Source organism: Pezoporus occidentalis, unplaced genomic scaffold (genome assembly GCF_034315485.1).
Source record: "Pezoporus occidentalis ecotype Australia unplaced genomic scaffold, CSIRO_AGI_Poc_V1 ctg229, whole genome shotgun sequence".
Classification (NCBI taxonomy): domain Eukaryota; kingdom Metazoa; phylum Chordata; class Aves; order Psittaciformes; family Psittacidae; genus Pezoporus; species Pezoporus occidentalis.
In genome coordinates this window covers 1,073,991-1,094,600 of record NW_026914169.1, presented here as the reverse complement: position 1 = coordinate 1,094,600, position 20,610 = coordinate 1,073,991, and the positions used below count along the sequence as shown (strand labels likewise).

The 20,610-nt window shown below is 57.1% G+C and overlaps 2 protein-coding genes across 3 annotated transcripts; both read right to left on the bottom strand.

Annotated features, from left to right (window-relative positions):
• Positions 1 to 269: 269 nt before the first annotated feature.
• On the bottom strand, positions 270 to 4,404 carry DOK4 (docking protein 4). Its single transcript, XM_062621269.1, has 8 exons — positions 4,163 to 4,404; positions 3,254 to 3,361; positions 2,894 to 3,008; positions 2,682 to 2,801; positions 2,405 to 2,594; positions 1,970 to 2,108; positions 1,760 to 1,883; positions 270 to 1,670 (listed from the first exon to the last, which is right to left on the bottom strand). The coding sequence occupies exons 1-8, from the start codon at positions 4,226 to 4,228 to the stop codon at positions 1,546 to 1,548; spliced, it is 987 nt and encodes a 328-aa protein (XP_062477253.1). The 5' UTR covers positions 4,229 to 4,404; the 3' UTR covers positions 270 to 1,545.
• A 2,031-nt stretch (positions 4,405 to 6,435) lies between these two features.
• Positions 6,436 to 11,986, bottom strand: CCDC102A (coiled-coil domain containing 102A). Of its 2 annotated transcripts, none has more exons than XM_062621267.1 (8): positions 10,362 to 11,986; positions 9,457 to 9,659; positions 9,233 to 9,341; positions 8,865 to 8,981; positions 8,570 to 8,779; positions 8,142 to 8,312; positions 7,857 to 7,960; positions 6,436 to 6,954 (listed from the first exon to the last, which is right to left on the bottom strand). In XM_062621267.1, the coding sequence occupies exons 1-8, from the start codon at positions 10,860 to 10,862 to the stop codon at positions 6,552 to 6,554; spliced, it is 1,818 nt and encodes a 605-aa protein (XP_062477251.1). In that variant the 5' UTR covers positions 10,863 to 11,986; the 3' UTR covers positions 6,436 to 6,551. The 2 variants fall into 2 exon arrangements, with proteins under 2 accessions (XP_062477251.1, XP_062477252.1); XM_062621268.1 differs by having other exon boundaries at positions 6,669 to 6,940; positions 10,362 to 11,974.
• Between the last annotated feature and the right edge of the window lie 8,624 nt (positions 11,987 to 20,610).

Genomic DNA, 20,610 nt, shown 5'->3' with positions numbered 1-20,610 from the left:
GGGCTGCTGGAGGTGAGGGGTGGCAGTGGGGTGCTGGCATCCTGCTTTACTTGGGATTGTTTAATGGAGGGTAGCAGCTGCCTCCACCTTTCTCCCCTCCCCACCAGTTTTAGCCTTCACTTGGAATGTCCCGGCCATGGCTGGAGGCAGAACAAAGCCCTGAGCTGAGCACACTGCCAGCTGTGGTAGGAAATCTCCCCACATCAGCACTTTTCTCTCTGGCAGACACTTGGACTTCCGAGTGTGCTTGGATGGAACAGACACACAGGAAGGGTGGATAAGGGTTGTTTATTCATTGAGCAACTCCTTAAAAATGAAGAAAGGAAACCCAAGCATTTTTGGTAATAAATGTTAAATCCTTTCAAGATGAGGTGTGTAGCCAGGAGTGACACCTCTCCCCAAGGGAGGACGTGCGGCTGGGAGCAGCCCTTCTCCATCCCACCACCCCTCAGCCTCAGCCACAAGCTACACCAAGCCAACAGACAGTATTTACAGACCACAGGTTCCCACATCACAACACTCCCGCCCCTCAAGCACAGACATGGAGCTTTAAGGGTGGAAATAAACCCACCAACCACCCAACCCAGACTGAAAGAAGACTCCAAAGAAACACAAAGGTTTGCACAGCGATAAAAAGATAGCCCTTCTAAAGGAGGTCAATAAATAGAACTAGGAAAAAATCAATTGCTTTTGAGTTCAGCACATGATGCCCAGCTCCCCGCCAGGAAAGGGCTGTCACCCACCGGCGGGCAAGGAAGGAGCAAGGACGATGGGAATGCACAGAAACACAGCTCTCCCCTGCTCTGCCCAGGGAATAATTATAGCCACAAAGCTGCCCCTCAGGAACATATGCTGCTGGCCAAAATGGGTTCCTGGGTTGCCCACCAGCAGCTAAAGCAGGGACAAGGCCAAGGGGGGCAGCTGGGGGGTGCTGAGGTGAGGAGCTGGGCTCTGCCTGGCTGCTCACCCTACCAACCCCCGGAGGAAAAACAGGTTCTCCTGAGGCATCCCAGTTCTACAGCGAGTGCTTCAGTAGCTTTGAGAAGTGCAAAACTCAGCTTGGGGGTGGTGGGGTGTCTCCAGGAGCACCCCACTCTCATGGGGGGGGGTGAGATGCTGGGACCCCACACCTCAGCCTGGCACAGCCACAGCCTCCAGTGCTGCTGTGGTGCTCCAGCCCTCCCACCTAGCAGAAACACATGGAATTTCTTGACCCCCTGTTTCTTTGCCACCTCCCAGCCGGATCCCCAAAAGAGTCGAAAACCTATGAGCATCTCTGCCCAAGGGCTCTTCAGCGGCTGCGAAGTTTGCATTCATCTGAGAAGGAAAAACCACTTATAATACAAATATTCAAGATAAATTTCAAGTCAGGGGAGGCTGAGCCAGTGTCACCTCCAGTAACATCAGGCAATGAGCCAGTGGTGGCTCCCCAAGGACCTGGCACAGAGGGTGACCCTTGGGACCCACAGGGGTAGCTGCCTCTGTCCTTGCCACCCCTTGGGGAAGAAAAAGGGGGACCCCACCACCACATCCCCCCCTGCCAGCTCACGGGGACGATGTGGGCTCCCTGCTTTCAGGCTGGTCACTTTTGGAGGACTTTGGCTTCAGCAAGATGAACCTGTTGAGGAGGTCGGTGTCTGAGCTAGCCTGGGCGCCCGCGTACACCTCTCCTGGGGACAAAGCAGAGAGTGGGCTCCCCTGGGGGGTTGCTGCAAGGCTGCAGGGGCGGCAGCTCCCCAGGGAGGCCAGGAATACTCACCGGCATAGCTGGAGGACTCAGCCATGTTCTGGGAGCTGGTGATGTGGTGCCAGTACGCACTGCGGGGCAGCATGGTGGTGGGAGTGCAGGGGTAGGAGAAGTGCTCATTGCCCTTGTTCAGCAGCTGTGGTGGAGGAGACAAGGGTGAGGGTAACACCTGGCACCCCAAGTTGCCCCCCAGCTGCGTCCCCACGAAGCACTGGAGCTCACCCTGGCATTCTTCTCCATCTCCAGCAGGACCCTCTTGTGCTGCTCAGCGATGGCCAATGTGGCGCTGTGCACACGCTGGTAGATCTGCTCGCCCTCCTGTGTCTGGAAGGTGTAGAGACCTTCCCCTGCATCACACATCCTGCAGGGATTGGGCACAGGATGTCACTGGGGTTCACAAGCCCAAGGGATGATAAAACATACCACCCCTAATGGCAGCTGGCCCAGCTCCCCACACTTCCAGTGCTGTCCCTGCATTCCACCTATGATGCTGAGCTGGGACCGGCACCAGCTCCAAAATTCCCTGGCCATGGGGTACCTGATGCAGGCCATGGCCATCAACCCAGTGTCAGGCCTGCCCTGGCAGCAGTTGCCACCTCCTGTTGTGCCCAACAGGACCCTGTGGTGGTCCCTGTCCCAGCGCAGGTGACATCTCACCTTCCAGCCTCAAAGGTGAAGCGGGTGGTATCGCGCCCGTAGCGGCGCAGGGAGCAGAGGGGCCAGGAGAGCAGCTTCACCCGCGGGTTGTGTGCATCCCAGAGGTAGATGTTTTCATGGGTGATCTGCAGCTTGCACTCGCCATAAATGTCGAGGTTGGGGCAGGGGAGGAGGAACACGTTAAACCGGTCTGGAGAGGGGAATAAAAGATAGAAAATGGCTTGTGGGGGGTTGTAGCACGGCCGAGCCCCGCGACCGCCTGACGCTCCATGCTCACCCGTCTGCTCACTCTGTACACCGGGCGCCAGCAGGTCGGGCTCCCCCAGGCTGATGTCATTCAGGCGGGCACCCAGGCACTCCACTGACAGCGTCTTGTACCACTCCTCTGCCTCCAGCTCTGCAAGGCACCACAGAGCCCCTGGGCAACCCTGGCCAGCCTCGGGAGTCCCGCCAGCACCCCCAGACCGTTCCCCTGGGTGCTGCCCCTACCCGAATCACAGGTGAAGGTCCGGACTGAGTCATCAGTGAAAAAAATGGCCACAGCCTGTCTCTTGGTCTCCTTGGGCAGCCGAGTGATGCACTTGACATTGCTGATGTCAGTGACCTGTGGAGGAGGGGGGGGGCACCCCAGGCTGTACCCAGACTGTAGTTCCTGCTGCACACCCAGACCCTTGTTCCTGCACCCAGACCCTGCTTCCATTGCACCCAGACCCTGGTTCCTGCACCCAGCTCCAGCAGCATCCCACTGAAGTGCACGTGGTGACAGGCACCCAGCTCCAGCCCAGCAAGTCCAGGTCAGGACGGACTCACAGAGTCATGGGGTCCCCCCATTCCCCCAGGACCCCTCACCTTTGGGCACCCACACAGGCATGCTGACTTCTCATCCGGGTACTTCTCGAGGCGCTGGGGCCCTTTGCTGGAGGACTTGCGGAAGACCAGCCAGCACCGCCGATAGATCTGTGGCACAGCATGGTCTAGGGGTACTTGTCCCCAAGGCCCCATCCATCCCTGCCCCAGCACCCCTCCCACTCCTCCTGACCCTCGGGACAGGAGGGGATGCTGGCATTGGGGATATCCCAGAGCTGCCATCATCCCACCCCTGCCAACGCTAATTACAGTGCTTAACTAATGAGCATGGACAAGGCTCCCAAGGGGACATCCCATCCCAGCATCTCCCCTGCCCCTCTCCTGCAGCTGCTGACTGAGGATGGCAGGGCCATATCCCCAAGCTTATCTCCCCCTTAAGCCCGCTCCCTCTTTGTTCTCCCTAATTAGCGTGGAATTACCCAGCATGCTCGTTGCTGCCGGCTCCAAGCGATGGTGGGGCGAACAACCCCCCGACCCCCAACCTCTGGATGCTGCACTCCTTCACCCCCTAATTCACACTCAGCAATCCCCCCCCTTCCACTCCCCCCCCCCCATCCCCATCCCCCAGCATGGGGCATTCTCAGTGCTAAAACTGGGTCTGCAGGGAAACTGAGGCATGGGAGGGGGCTCAGGGACACTCCCTAGCTCCCATGGTGATTGTGTCCAGTGTCGGGGGGGTGCCACTGGGCAAGATCGGGGCCTCTGAGGCTCATGGATCATCTGGGAACCAAGAAGTGACACCCTCCCCCCACCCCCAAAATGCCACTGATTCAACCCAAACCCAGGGGCACAGGGTGCCGCGAGAGGTGATGATGTTGGTGGGTCACCTGTGTGACCGATGGCCCCTCCCCCCCCCCCCCCCCCCCCCGCATCCCCCAGACCCTCACTCACCCCCAGCTTCCTGCTCTTCATCCTCACATAGCCTTGCTTGATGATGTCGTTAAAATTCGTCGCCATGGCGATGGCCAGATGGGGTGAGGGGTATTTTGGGAGGGGGGGGCTGCCTTCACCTCCGCCCCCCCCTCTCCATCCTCTTCCTCTGTACCCCCCCTCCCCCTGCCTCACCGCTGGCCCAGCTTGGTGCTAGCGGCATTGCCCATCCTGCCTGGAAAAGAGAAATGACAGATCCATGGCTGACATCTTCCTCCTCCTCCTCCCACTCCTCCACCTCCTCTTCCTCCTCCCTTCACTGCCTGAACCATCTGAGTGGAACAGTCCAGTGTTAACCCCTGTCAGCACGGCAGAGCCAGGCACAAGCAGTCACCCACCACCAGCCCCAACCTGTGTCCCAAGGGACACCCATGCTGAGCCTCGCCCATGGGTCTCCATCACCACTCTCCCTGCTCCTCCTTCCTCCCAGCGGGCTCCCTTGGGCAGCAACATGGCCCCAGTCACTGGGCATCAGTAGGGTTCAGTGTAAACAATCTCGTGCCTGGCCAAGCCAGCTCTGCCACGGGATGTTTTGGCTCTGAGTGCCAAAGCGACCCTGGCTTCCGACCTCGCACCCATCGGCACAACCCAGCCTCCCTTCAGCCCTACTTCAAGCTGTGCCTGATTCCACTGCCCAAGGAGAGGGGACCCCAGCTCTGCAGCAGGACCAGGCAGGGACCATGTTCCTTTCCCAGCTGAAAAAATCCCCCCTGAAAGGATGACCACGGGCCATCCCCAAGGATGCTCTGTGCCGGTGATTCCAGGTCCCCAAAGCTCCAGCATCAGGGGGGATCCATTCCTATCCATCCTACCCCCAGCAGCCCAGAGGGACTACACCACAACATCCCCCTCCAGCCACTGCCACAGGCTGTTTAGTGCCACCGGGATGGCTTGCGTCATGTGTGTGTTCCCAGGAACCAGGCTGGCACCGCTGCTGGGATCACCCACCCTGGGCTCTGCTCCGGGGTGGCCCGCTGGGACCAGGCACAGGAGCGATGGGAGCACCCCAGGGTCCCCAGAGGGGTCGGAGCCTCTGAGGGGAACATCCCCCTGAGGGAATTCAGAGATGCAGGGGGGCAACTCCTACCCCAGCCCAGCCCAGCCCACCTCCCGATCTCTCACCTCGGTCGCCCGCGAACCCGGGCACCCCCGACCCCTCCATCACCGCCACGTCCCCGCCGCTCCCACCGGCACCGTCCTTCCTCGCGCTGTCACCCCCCGCAGTGTCGCCCGCGCCTCGGCCAAGCCCGCTCCTGTGTCAGTCCCCCCCCCCCCCGCCTCGCAGCCGCTCCCCGCCGGGTCCCTCCCGGCCTTACCCGCTCCCCTCGCTGCGGCGGCGGCCCCGCGAGACCCGGCTTCGCGCGGCCCCGCCCCAGCCCCGCCCCTCAAGGCTCCTCCCCCTACTCGGTATCCCCCCACCCCCCGGCCGCCTCCGCCGTCTCTCCGGGCCCGGCCCAGCCCAGCCCAGCCCAGCCGAAGCCGCCACCGGCCGCCCCGCACAGAGCTTTCCGTGCGCGCACATCATTAGGCTTCAGCGTGAACGCCCCGCAGAGACTGGCGGCAGCCTCTCCCCAAGCTGTTGTCCCGGACTGTCCCCACTTCCTCATCCCCGACCCCTCTGTGCTCCCCAAAACTCTGCTGACTCTGCCGCAGGCACCTCCGGCCCCACAGTCCCATTTGTGGGGCCATAAAGAAATGAATAATCCCTGGAAATAAAAGGGCATTAAAAAAAAACCAAGTAATAACATGCACAGCAAAGAGGCGTGCTTTTAGCTAATCAGTTAAAAGGCAGAGGAGGGATTACCTCATTGAAATATTAATTTTTAATAAGGTTGTGTCTGAGCTCTTCCAAAGCCATGCAAGGCCCTGCATTGTTGGGGCTGGGCTGCGCTGGTCAGCACCCGTGGGTGAGTATCCCTACATCCACGGTGACCACTCCACACCCATGGTGAGCACCCCTACACCCATAGTGAGCACCTCTGCACCCATGGGTGAGCACCGTTACCTGCCCACTGCAGCCCTGCATGTCCCTTTGTGATCACAAGCCTCCTTGCTTCTTGCTTTGCAGGCACAGCAATAGGTTTTTACCCATGTGCTGGGCTCGTCCCCAGGTGTGGGGGCAGCAGTGGCAGTTGGGTGACACCAGCAGCCAGACGTTCAACCCCAATGTTGTCTCTTCCCACTCCCTATCCCTGCTCCAGTGTGGGGACAGACCAGCAACTCCAGACACCACCAGAGCCTGGACCCCTCTGGGCTCTGTATTTTTGGTAAAAAAAAATCATATACAAATACATACATACGTATAATACACATAGAAAATGTGGGCAGGAGAGCGTGGCTTGCAACGGGGCTAGGTGCCCCTCTCTGCCCTGCAGTTTCTCTTTCTGGGCTGCTCAGGGATGCTGCCTTTGGTGGCCACATTTGTGTCCCATGAAATGCTGGTGGCCAAGGGGCAATGGATACTTCTTAAGAGGCAGCAGGCTTGTAGCATCCCTGGGCAAAGCCTTCCCCACGCCTCTGTTTCCCCATATATATGAGGGTCACCACCCAATGACAGGTGGTTGTGGGCAAAGGCCCACCATGGGACATCCCTGTGGTGGTGACTCAGGGCTCTAGGGCACCTGGATCTGCAGATCCTCATCCTCATCGGGGTCGCTGGTGCCGTCTCCGGTGTCGTCAGGGCCAAAGCGGGTGCTGCGCATCTTGCCAAAGAGTGGGGTGCTCTGCTGCCGCCGGAGCCTGCCAAGGGGGAGCTGCTGGGGTGGGGGACAGTGCGCACAGACCGGCCCCCCCTGCCCCTTCAGCACCCTGCACCCTGGCAGGATCCATCCCTGCAGCACCAGCACTTCCAGTGTGGGGCCAGGGAGCTCTGGATGATGCTTGACACAAGCCAGGCAGCAGCTACAACCCTCCAGGTCCAAACATCACCACGCTGGGCACTGCAGACCCACAGAGGGTACAGAGCAGGGAGAGATGGCCCCTAAAATTGGACTCCATAATCCGCAGGACCCTGTGGCAGTTTTAGCCTCTTGCTCAGCTTTGCATGAAAATTTATGAATCAAATTTGAAATCCAAAAGCCCAGGAACTGGTCAGATCTGACCAGTTTGCTGCATTTTACTGGAAAGCATGAATTATTTAAGGTGGAGTGCAGGGGGAGGAAGATGGAGTCTCCATTATTTCTCTATGATTTAATGACGATGAGCAAATAAAATAAAGGAAGATGACAAACACACTCTCCAGCACCTCTTGGAGATGCAGCATCGATCTCCCACGGCCATTTCAGCTCTTTGCTGCTGGGGAGGCAAAGTAAGTCTAGGGAATGTCTTCAAGGGCATAAATCCCACCTTCTGCCTCCCCAAACCAGTGTGGGATGCTTGGAGCCTGCCCTAACCCTGGTACTGGCAGGTGGAACCCCAAGTAGCGTCAAACTGGGCTGTACTGGTCTGCGGGCAGCTTTGTGCTGGTTGAACCGGGAGGGGAAGGCTGCTCCAAGGGTGGCTGCGCACCCTCCTAGGATGCTGGAGGCACTTTGGGCATGCTTAGCCCAGTGCTCAACAGGGCAGATGGTGGTTGATGGATGGTGGTAAGAAGAACATCACCCCACCACAGTATGTTGGTGGTAACCACTGCAGCCCACCCCATTCCCCCACTCACCGTGACTGCAGATGCTCCAGCTGCACTTGGAAGCTCTCACTCTGCTCCGTCTGCTCATCCAGTGACCGCTGCAGCTTCCGCGTCTGGTTGTGGGCCTCATCCAGCTGTGGGATGGGATGGGATGGGATGGGATGGGATGGGATGGGATGGGATGGGATGGGACGGGACGGGACGGGATGGGATGGGATGGGATGGGACGGGATGGTGTGGGATGGGATGGGGCTGTTAGTGATTGAGTGGAGCTGCACACCCCAAGCCCTTTTTCACCAGCTCGAGCTTCCCCACCTCGTCCTCAGCTTGGGCCAGCTCTTTCTTGAGCTCCTCCACCCTCAGGCGCAGCTTCTTCACCTCACCCTCATGCTGCTCCACACGGCGGCTGGCATGGGCCAGCTCAGCTGTCTTCTCCTGGTACTGCTTCTTCAGCTTGGTGTGGACATGCTTCAGGTCAGCCAGCTCCTATGATGGGCATGTGATGGAGGGCTGAGCGGGCAAGAGCCACCCCACTGCTGGGTGCCCCCTCCTTCCTCTCAAGGGATCTCTCCCACCACCCTACCCCATGACAGAGGAGCTGATGGAGCAAAGATGGGGTCACTGCCACCTCTCAGAGGAGGGGTGGTGGCAGAGTTTGGGTTTGTGAAGGTCCTGGGGGATGCTGAGCCACCGCTGAAGTGACAGGGTCACCAAGGGAGGGGGTGTCAGAGATGTGACAGCACCTTGTTCTTCTCAAAGAGCTCGGCCTGAATGGTTCTGAGGTCGGTGTCCAGGGCGCTGGCAGTCTGGCGCCGCTTGCGAGCCAGCATCTCCTCCAGGTCCTCGATCTGCGCCCGCAGCTTCTTGTTCTCCCTCTCCAAGTTGAGCTTCTCCGTCTCCAGTCGCTCCCGCCGGCCCCACTCAGCCGCATTCTCTGCCTGCAGCCGCTCCATCTGGGACAGGGACATGGTGTGCCTGGGGGGCAGCAGGGACCCCCCTCGCTGCTCCCTTCATCCCCATACTGGGTATCGTCCTAACCTCTGCTCGCAGCTCAGCCAGTTTCTTGTCCATGCTGGTGCGAGCACCCAGCTCATCCTCCAGGTCCTCGGAGATGCGCCCCAGCTCGTCCTGGTGGATCTCCTTCAGGATGTTGAGCTAGGAGGGGGACAGCATCCAAGGCGGGCAGCGAACACCCATCTTGTACCACCGGAACCCTGCCTGCACCCATCTACCCAACCTCTGTGGATGGACCAACTGGCTCAACAGCAGTAGTTAAGACCCTTAATGCGCACCCTGGAGCTGGGGAGGTGGCCATGGGTCACCACATCCATCCATCAAGGACATGCTGCCCACTGGGGGACAGGCCACCCCCTGGTGCACCCCTCTTCCCTAGGCACCTTGCTTACCTGCTTCAACATCTCCTGCTTGTTCTTGCTGAGCTCCTCATACTTGATCTTCCACTGGCTGAGCTCGCCCTCCAGCTTCTCAATGCTCTTGCTGAGTGCCAGCTTGTCCCTGAGGAGAGACAACACTGGTGACAACCAGCAGGATACCATGAGATGTCCCGTCCTGGTGGGGACCATGCTGGGCTCAGCTGGCACCCCACAAAGGTGACGGCCTGAGCACTCACTCCCGCTCCTTGAGCAGCACTTTCTGGGACTCATCCAGCCTCAACTTGAGGGCAGTGACTTTGGTGGCATCCTCCTCCATGATGCTGACATCCTCCCAGAGCAGGCGGCTCCGCTCCTGCCGGGTGAAGGAGGCCCGGCTGCTCCGCTGCTCCCAGCTCTCCTCCTGCTTGCTTGCCAAGATGTTTTCCATCAGCTCCAGCTCCTGTGGCACCGCAGGTGGCTCAACACAGGGGACAGGGTGAAGGCACAGCCCTGGCTTCCCACCCCCTGCAACGCCCACCCTTCACCCCATAAGCAAGAACATCCCTCCAGCCAAACCCAGAAGCATCTCTCCCTCCTGTCCCCAGGGACGCTCTGAGGCTGGCGGAGAGGTTCCTTCCCCCCTCAGCACAGACCTCTGCCAGAAGCCCATACAGACACCATGGCATTGTAGCTGTCGCTGGGAAGTGCCATCAGCACTGCTGGTGTCACTGTCCCCTCTACCGGCACAATGACTTTTGCCCAACACCTCCAAAGGGAAAGCCCTAAGAAAGGGACCAGAGCCACTGCTAATGCGACCACCCTGCACAGGGCTACAGGGGGCCGGGACCCCCATGACACTGCTCCTAGAGGGTTCTGACACCCAGTGCTGCTTCAAGAGGGGCCTGTCCCCCCAGTACTGCTCTGACAGGAGTCTGAGGCCAAAATTCTGCTCCAACAGGGTCTGAGCCATGACTTTTCCGAGAGAGGTCTGAGCCCCCCCACTGCTCTGAGAGGGGTCTGAGCACCCCCACAGCCCTCCTAGTCAGGGCAGGGAGCAGTCTTGTGGCCCAGCTGCAGACAGGGGTGGTTTGGGGACACACACACAGGCAGTGTGTGGGGTGGGCACCCCACCACCTGCAGGCAGACACCCCATGCCCCTCACCTTGGCTTTCGGGGGCACCTCGGCCCCCACATCCCGCACGGGCTCATGCTCTGGGTCAGCCTCTCCCTCCTCCCCATGCAGCCGGTCGCAGTCACGTTCACGGTTGTGGTCGTGGTCACGGCTGTGGTCGCGGTCGCGGCGCAGGTTGGCCAGCTCCTTGGTGAGGGCCTCCAGGCGATGCCGCAGCTGCCGCACCTCCTCGCGGGCCCGGTTGCGCTCAGCTCGCACCTTGCTCCATTTCTCCCTCCAGTTGGCCGTGCAGTCCGACCACCACCTCATCGTCTTCTCCATCTGCGCCGCACGCGCCCGCGCCTCCTCCAGCTCCCGCAGTCGCAGCTCCTCCCGCCCTTCCCAGTCCCCTTCCAGCAGTGCCGGGGGGGGTCCTGGTGAGGGTGTCCCGCTGGGGGGGGACGGGGAGGGCTCAGGGGCCAGTAGCGCCAGCAGTGAGCCCCCCGGCAGCGGAGGCGAGCCCGCCAGGCGCGAGGCCCCGCTCTGGCTCATGGTGGGTCTCCCCTAGGACATGGCCATCACCAGCCAAGGGACCTGTGGGAAACAGGGGGGGTCAGGTGACCCCTGGGGGATTTGAGGGGTGGCACACTGAGTGACGAGGTCACTGGTGTGGACTCCGGACATGTCACAGAATCATGGAATCATAAGACTGGCTTGGGTTGGAAGGGACCTTAAAGATCATTCAGTCTCACCCCTTGTCATGGGCAGGGACACCTTCTACCCGACCATGTTGCTCCCCAGTGAGGACTGGCAACGTCCCCAGTGAGTTCCCTGGTGATGACTCCAGCAAAGAGCCAAATGATGGCCACAGCCAGGTCTCCAACAAAGACATCGGTGAGGACCCTACAAAGAGGTCTCTGGTGATGGCCCCAACAGGGTCCTCCCGTGAAGAATCAGTGAGGTCTCCAGCAAGGACCACAGCCACCAGCAAGCTTGCCCCAGCCTGGCCCAGACACCTCTGCCAGCACACCAGAGGCAACAACGGTCTACATGCTATCTGGATGATGTCATCCTCATCAGGTCACCCACATGACATCGTCTGTGGGCCTCCAAGACCATCCCCGGAGCTGTGATAGGGGAAAACCAACTGCACCTCAACTGTTCCAGTGAGGGCTAAGGCACAGATCCACTGCCAGCGAGGCAGGAACAGCTTTGGAACAGGAGATGAAGCTGCCAAACTGGAGAGATGGGAGGCTGCACGGCACAGCTGGGCATGCTCTCCAGTGATGCAGCTACAAAGGGCCTGTGCTGCCCACCAACGTCCCAGCAGGGACCTCACACCCGGTGTGGCCAGACGGGTAAACCGCTCTGGGAAACCGTAATGGGAGGCTGCTTGTGTCCTAATGGGATAAGTACAGACCCAGCCACAGCCAGCCCACAGCCTCCCGACAGGTTTTTGGGATGGTGCAGCTCTGATCGGCTGCCAAATCTGGTAGGGATGAGAGGTGGAGCAGCGGCTGGTGGAATTCTGGGCTTTGCACGCCTTAAAAAGTTAATGTATCTTGTGATATTGGGTAGAAATCATGAAATTTTGGGACAAGACCAAGGCGAGCCCTGGCCTGTGTTGTCCTGCTGCCCTGGGGAGCGAATTCAGGTCCCGGCAGGAACCGGCACAGCATATCCGGCTGTGCAGCACCCACGGGAGCTAGGATGGACCCAGAGCACCCCGACAGCTCCCACAGACGCCGCGCGGGCCCCCTCCCCCGCCCCACCCGTCGTGGACACCCGTCGGGCGCAGCCGCCCGCCCCCCGCGCCTCCCCATTGGCCGCGGACGCTGTCACTCCGCCACGGGCGGTGACGCCTGGGGCCCGCGGGACCCGCCGCATTCCTCCGCTACCGCCGCTGCCCGCCGGTCCCTCGGGGCCCGGCCCGGCCGGTCCCGCTGGGCTAGGCTCTGCGGGGCCTGGGACCGCCAGTCACAGCGCGAAGCCGCCCGTCCCGTCTTGTCCCTTCCGTCCCGTCCCGGCTCGACCGCCCCCTCCTTCCTTCCCGACAAAGTTTCCCGCAAGTTCCCCGCCGCCCCGCACCGCGTCCCGCCCGTCCCGTCCCGCTCCGCTCCTCACCGGTGTCGTCGCTGCCGGGAGCCCGCGCGAGCCGGGACGCTGCGGTCAAGTCTCCTCCTCCTGCCTCTTCTCCTCCTCCTCTTCCTGCTCCCCCCTCCCGCCGGGGGCCGGTCCCGCAGCCAGAGCCCAGCGCGGGGCCGCGAGTGCGTGTCCTGTCTTCCGGGGGGGTGGGATTCGTGCTGCTGTTGGCGCGGGGTTGGCGTGTTACTGTGTGCAGGGCTTGCACAAGTGCGTGTGCGAGCGGCTGTCCTCGTGGGAGGCAGTGCACACGTGCTGCACGTAGGTACATGCTTGCATGTGCGTGTGCAGGTGGGTGTTTTGCCCCCTGAAAACGAGGGAACGTGCTCGTGGGTATTTCTGGAACCGTTTTTACGTGCATGTATGTGACAGGGAAGTGTCTGTGCCCAGGCATGCATGCAAACGTGGTTTGGGTGTTTGCACGGATGCACGCGTGTTGCATGCGCGCTTTGCCATGCAAGAGATTGCACACAGACGCACAGTATTGCTGTTGCTCATGGGTGCTTGCAGACATGTACAGGAGGACGCTTGCTGTGTGAGTGTGGTGCACAGACACATGCTCACACGCAGTCGCACGGATGTTTGCATGCATCAGCCAGATTCCAGCCTGGGGCCCAGCTTCTTTCCAGCCTGGGCCTCTTCAGGGTGTGAGTGCTGCTGGAGCGCTGGAGCAGGCCAGACCCTTCTTCCCTGTGGCTCTGGCTGCTCCTGCAGAACTGGCATCAACCAGCTCCAAATCCATGAGTTGGAGACTGAGACATGGTGTTAGCGTGAGAACTGACACATAACCACTGGAATGGTTATATGAGGCGCTTTATTGCAGCGCTGGGAAACCAGGGGCACGCGCCCAAATCTGGCTTCAACCCCGTCACATCGCGCTCGCAATTTATACACTAAAAATGTCGTCACTAATACATATTCAACACAGATTACATCATTGACTAATACATATGCATCAAGGATTGTCACATCAGTCTATTACGACATCAGCCTCTTCTGCGCTTGCGCAGCCCCCCTCTGGTGGTCGTCCTGATGAAGTAAGGAGTCTTCCTTGGATGCAGTAAGAAGGCTTCCTCAGCTTGTCCTGTTCACTTTTTGTTCCTTGGACATGTTCCAACCATTATGTGGACGCCAGCATTCTCTTATTTTCACTTGACTACTCCTGGTACCTTCGTGAGTTCTGCTTCGGTAGAGTTTCACAATACTCCCCTAAATCCACCCATATACACTTCCCCATATATGGCTATGTTAATTGCTTATCATTATAGCTACCATTGTAATATTTAGTTATAAAGTAACTAAAGTAACACAATAGCAGAATTTCAACTTGTTCTTAATACAAAAGAAACCCTCTACTGATTAACAGATTTTCAAATATAATCATCTTTTCTCTTTGTACTATTGTTTCAACGCATCCCCACCTGAGTGTCTCCACAGGTGAGCGCATCCCAGACGGACACACAGCACTGCTCACTGCATCCCCACACATCCTGAGCTGACTCCTTCCTGCTCTTGACCAAAGAACAAAACTCCAAAACACCATTTTGCCTGAATATTTTTCCCTCTGCTGGATGCTGTTCAGCAGGAAAAAAAAAAAAAAAAAAATGAAATCAGCCAAGAGTATTTGTGCTCCACAGGACATGGAAACGACATCATGGGACCCCAACACCTTGTTCTCCCCCATCCTCAAGCAGAGCAGAGAAAAAGAAATCCTATTAAAGCAACACTGCAAATGCTTGTGCATGTTCTCTCTGTGCCTGGTATTTTCTGCTGGAAACAACCCCAGAAAAATGGAGGTGGGGGATGCTTTGCTCTCCCATGCCCCTTCCCTGGATTTTGGTCTGGGGAATCTGGAACCAGTGGCTCCGCTTGCAGCCGGTAAAGCAATTTTGTAGGCGTTTTGGCCAGAGCTGCTGGTATGTGCCGGAGGGCTGGAGATTTAACCCACTCCTGGCACTAAAACCGGGCTTTATAAGCTGGCAAAGCTTTTCCAAGTGTGACTTTGCTGTTGGCTTCAATGTGCACATCTTGGTGACACCAGCAACTTCAGGGATGTGTTGCAGCAACATGGGATCTGTGTGTTTTGTCTTTGCAAAAATCAAACCTCTTTGTCTCAGGGCACGTCACCTGAGGACGTGGGCAGTGACTCATCACTGTCATCCATGGAACATCCTCCTGGTACCCTTCTCCTGCAGCTTTGGGTGAGGACCTGGGTCCACAATGCCTGATCATGCCCAGCAGTTCCCCACAAATACATTCCGAAAGGGCTCCCGTTTTCAGGATGAGACAGATGGAGGCAGATGATTGTCCAGAGAGCAGAGGCTAATGAGACCTGGAGGGGCTGCAGGCTCTGGGTGGCACCACAGTCCTGCAGCAAGCACCAGTGTGGTGAGCTGTCCCCATTCCCCACATCTCTACACGAGGCCACATCGCTGCAGTTGGACCCAGCAGCCCCTAGACCACGAGGTGAAGCCTTCTGGGACAAAAAGTCATTTTTTCCCCCATTTTGTGGAAAACAAAAAAGACCCTTTTGCCTTCATCTGGGCCACCCACCATTGCTGGGAGCTGTGTCCTCATGGCTGGGGGCAGCACAGAGGGTGCTGGCTCCATCCTGGCAGTAGCATCCAATGGTATTATTGTGGAATCATAGGATATGTCAAGTTGGAAGGAACCTATCAGACTCATCGTAAGCCCCTGCTTCTCAGAGACTACCTAAAAACCATAGGACTAAGCAGCCCCCAGACACTCCATGAACTTTGACAGGATTAGGGCCATGACCACTTCCCTGGGGAGCCTGTTTCAGTGACCCTCTCAGTGAGGAACCTTTTCCTCATGTCCAATCCGAACTTCCCCTGATGTAGCTCCATTCCATTCATAGAATCATAGAATAGTTAGGGTTGGAAAGGACCTTAAGATCATCTAGTTCCAACCCCCCTGCCATGGGCAAGGACACCTCACACTAAACCATGTCACTCAAGGCTCGACCCAACTTGGCCTTGAACACCGCCAGGGATGGAGCATTCACAACCTCCCTGGTCAACCCATTCCAGTGTCTCACCACCCTTACAGTGAAGAACTTCTTCCTTATACCCGATCTAAACTTCCCCCGTTTAAGTTTTATCCCATTACCCCTTGTCCTACCACTACAGTCCCTAATGAAGAGTCCATCTCCAGCATCCCTATAGGCCCCCTTCAGATACTGGAAGGCTGCTATGAGGTCTCCACACAGCCTTCTCTTCTCCAGGCTGAACAGCCCCCAACTTTCTCAGCCTGTCTTCATATGGGAGGTGCTCCAGTCCCCTGATCATCCTCGTGGCCCTCCTCTGGACTTGTTCCAACAGTTCCATGTCCTTTTTATGTTGAGGACACCAGAACTGCACACAATGCTCCAAGCGAGGTCTCACGAGAGCGGAGCAGAGGGGCAGGACCACCTCCTTCGAACTGTTGGTCACGCTCCTTTTGATGCAGGCCAGGATGCAGTTGGGTTTCTGGGCTGTGAGCGCACACTGAAGCTGGCTCACGTTCATTTTCTCACTGACCAACACCCCCAAGTCCTTCTCCTCAGGGCTGCTCGAACCTCTTCTCTGCCCAACCTGTAGCTGTGCCTGGGATTGCTCCCACCCAGGTGTAGGACCTTGCACTTGGCATGGTTAAACTTCATGAGGTTGGCATCAGCCCACCTCACAAGTGTGTCGAGGTCCCTCTGGATGGCATTCCTTCCCTCCAGGGTATCAACCAAACCACACAGCTTGGTGTCATCGGCAAACTTGCTGAGGGCGCGCTCAATCCCACTGTCCATGTCACTGACAAAGATGTTGAACAAGACCGGTCCCAACAACGATCCCTCAGGGACAGCACTCGTTACTGGTCTCCAGCTGGACATTGAGCCATTGACCACAACTCTTTGCGTGGGGCCATCCAGCCAGTTCTTTATCCACCCAGTGGTCCATCCATCAAATTGATGTCTCTCCAGTTTAGAGACAAGGATGTCGTGTGGGACAGTGTCGAACGCTTTGCAGAAGTCCAGGTAGATGACATCAACTGCTCTACCCCTGTCCATCAGTTCTGTAGCCCCACCATAGAAGGCCACCAAATTGGTCAGGCAGGATTTCCCCTCAGTGAAGCCATGCTGGCTGTCACCAAGCACTTTGTTGTTTTCCATGTGCCTTAGCATGCGTTTCAGGAGAATCTGCTCCAAGATTTTGCCAGGCACAGAGGTGAGACTGACTGGTCTGTAATTCCCCGGGTCATCCATTTTCCCCTTCTTGAAAATGGCGGTTGTATTTCCCTTTTTCCAGTGGTCGGGAACTTCACCTGACTGCCATGATTTCTCAAATCTGATGGCCAGCGGCTTAGCAACTTCATTTGCCAGCTCCTTCAGGACCCGCAGATGGATTTCATTCAGGTGCCATGGACTTGTGTACGTTCAGGTTCTTAAGATGGTCTCGAACCAGATCCTCTCCTACAGTGGGCCTAAGGTCTTCATTCTCACAGTCCCTGCATCTGCCTTCCAAGACTTGGGTGATGTGGTCAGAGCATTTGCCAGTGAAGACCGAGGCAAAGAAGTCATTAAGAACCTCAGCCTTCTCCAAAGCCAGGGTAGCCAGTTCTGCTGATAGCTTCCCGAGATGGCCCACGTTGGCCTTAGTTTTCTTTTGTTTGCAATGCAATTACAGAATCCCTTCCTGTTATCTTTCACATCTCTAGCCAAGTTTAATTCTAACTGGGCCTTACCTTTCCTGACCTGGTCCCTAGCTTCCCAGACAACATCCCTGTATTCTTCCCAGGCCTCCTGTCGTTGCCTCCACCTTTTGTAAGCCTCTTTTTTCATTCAAACTTTCCTCAGGAGCTCCTTATCCACCCAAGGAGGTCTCCTGGCCCTCCTGCTGCACTTCCTTCTAGTTGGGATGCAACACTCCTGAGCTTGTAGCAGGTGATCTTTGAATATCATCCAACAGTCTTGGACCCTCCTGCCCTCTAGGGCTATTTCCCATGGAACCTTCCTGTCATGGTTTAAACCCAGTCAGGTAACTTGTTCACTCACTCCCAGTGAGTGGTGCCGAGCTGACAACAATCGAGGTCCGTGTCCCCCCCCCCGCACCGGGGCTCTCCCCTTCCCCGCTCCCGGAGGAACAGGGAGGAGGATCAAGAGAGTGCAACTCCTACGGGTTGAGACAAGAACGGTCCAGCAACAAATCACCACCGCTACTATCAGCTACAACGATAAGGGAAAATAACAAGGGAAGAGAATATGATAGCACTGGCCAAGAAAACGAGTTCCACCCGGAAGCCCGTGTCCTTCCGGGTAACTCCCAGTTACCCCTCACCCCGGGCATGACGTGCTCTGGTATGGAATACCTCCCTGGCTAGCCCAGGTCAGGCGCCCCGTCCCTGCTTCCTCACAGCTTCCCCTCCTCCCTGGCAGAGCATGAGCCTCACAAAGTCCTTGGTCAGGGTAAACATCCACTTAGCAACAACCGAAAACATCGGCTTCACCAACACTGTTCTCAGGCTGGAAGTCAAAACACAGCACTGCACCAGCTAACACAAAGGAAAAAACATGACTGCTACTGCTGAACCCAGGACACTTCCAAAGCAGGTTCCTGAAGAGGCCAAAGTCTGCTCTCTTGAAGTCCAGGGCAGTGAGCTTGACATTCCTTCATGTCCAATCGCTGGTCACCACACTCAAGAGATCAGCACCTCCCCTTCCACTGCCCCCTCTTGAGGAAGGTGTGGACTGTGATGAGAGTACCCCTCAACCTTCTCTTTTCCAACGTGAACAAGCCAAGTGACCTCAGCCACTCCTCATAAGTCTTGCCCTCGAGACCCTTCACCATCTGGATCAGTTTCTTCTGGACACACCATAGCCTGATGTCCTTCTTCTGTTGAGGTACCCAAAACTGCACCCAGGACTTGAGGTGGGGCTGCACCAGTGTGGTGTAGAGTGGGACAATCACCTCCTTTGACCAGGTAGCGATGCTATGCCTGATGCACCCAGGACACGGTTGGCTCTTTGGGCTTCCAGGGCATGCTGTTGACTCCTATTCAACTTGCCATCAACACAACCCCAGATCTTTTTCTGTGGGGCTGCTTTCCAGCCTCTTGTCCCCCAGTTTGGACCTATAACCAGGGTTACCCTGTCCCAGGTGGAGAATCCAGTGCTTGCTCTTGATAAATGTCATAGAGTTGATGGTTGCCGAGCTCTCTGGTGTACGTTGATCTCTGTAAGGCCTTTCTACCCACAGCTCCTCCTAGTTTAGCATCACCAGCAAACAATGTACATTTGATCCCTTCATCTAGATCATGTATAAAACCATGAAAAAGTACTGGCCCTAAAATCGAGCCCTGGGGAACGCCACTCGTGAATGGCCGTCAGCCCGATGTGACACCATTTACTACAACCCTTGAGTCAGTTGCTCACCCAAAATATGATGTACTTGTCTTAGGTGTGTGACGGACAGTTTGCCCAGGAGGGTACTGTGAGAGACAGTATTTAAAGCTTTCCTAAACCCAAACCCACCACATCTGCTGGCTTTCCTTGGTCCACTCCATGTGTGATCTTGTCAGAAAAGGAAATTCAGTTTGTTAAACAGGTCTTTCCCCTCATGAACCTGCACTGGCCATGACCAGTGACTGCACTGACCCTCAAGTGTTTCTCAATAACTCCCAGGATACCCTTCTCTGTAATTCACCAGTCACTGCAGTGCGGCTGACAGGCCTGTAATTACAGTGTCTTCCTTCACACCCTTCTTGAAAACTGGGACATTTGCCAGTTTCCAGTCAACTGGGACCTCTCCAGACTTCCAAGACCATTGCAAAATAACAGAGAGTGGTACCAAGATGACATCAGCCAGCTCTTTTGGTACCATGGGATGAGCCCCATTGTGCATCCAGCTGGATGAGCAAGTCTCCAGCAAGTTCAGGGTGGACTGGGAGTTCATCATCCCCCAGTCACAGTCTTCCAATGCAGGACTCCAGGCATCCCAGAGACCATCCTCAGTGCTGAAGACAGAGGTGAAGGTGGCATGAAATGTCTCAGCTTTGGCTGCGTCCCTGTTTGTGAGGTGACTGATCTCATCAAGCAACAGACTGACATTACCACTGATCCTCCTTTTGATACTAACATATTTCAAAAACCATTTTTGTTTTCCTTCACTGTTCTGCCCAGCTTGGATGCTCGTCAAGCTTTGGCTGCACAATTTTTCTCCCTACAGTGGCAATGAGCACCTCCATAATCCTGCCTTTGCTTCCAATGACCGTATGCTTTCCTTTTCCACCTGAGTCCTAGCAGCAGATCCCAGCTGAGCCACGCCAGCCTTCTGCACCACTGGTACAGGAGAACAGGGGCGGCTGGTGAGCCAGGAGCAGGGAGAAGCTCATTAGAGGCAGAAGGTTAACTATATCAGACATGCCCATGTTGCTTTGGCCTTCACCGAATCTCAGCTGTGTCCTTGGGTTTGGTAGTGCTGGGGATGTTCCCCCTGCCCTGTGCCCTGGTCCCTTGTCAGGCTCTGAAAAAGAACAAGCAAAAGGGTAGCTGGCATTGCTGTGAGCAGCTTGGGGTGTTGCAGTGCGTGCAAACCTTGCTGCCAGCCACCTTTCCCTCCACCCTGCACCAGGGACACATCCTCTTCCCCAGCTTGGTGCTGCCAGCAAGCCCCAGCACCACAGTAGACCATGCTGGTGACACTGTTGGCTTTCAAGCTGCTTGCTGGGGATCTGCAGCCATGGGCTTGAATGATAGTGGGGTCCCAGTCCCTGCTGGGGTGACAATGGGAGGCAGAAGCCTTGTCCCCACTGTGCTTGCCATAAACACCTTGTTCGGCTATGCCATGCCATGCCATGCCAGCTTCTCCAGGTAGAGCTATGCCATGCCATGCCATGCCACGCTGTGCATGTTCCGTGCTGTGCCATGCTTCACCATACTCTGCCATACGGTGCTGTGCCATTGGGCAGGCACTCCCCAGCACCCCTGTCCTCCCGCCTCTCACAGGCAGCAGCTGAGGGGATGACATGACCAGGATCCACATGCACCTCCTGGCTGTGCTGCTCATGCTGGGCCCACCACTAGCCTCTGACGCCGAGGCTCTCTGCCAGGTCATTGCCACCCTGATGCACGCTGGCCTTCCCTGAGCTCTGGCATGGACGGACACTTCCA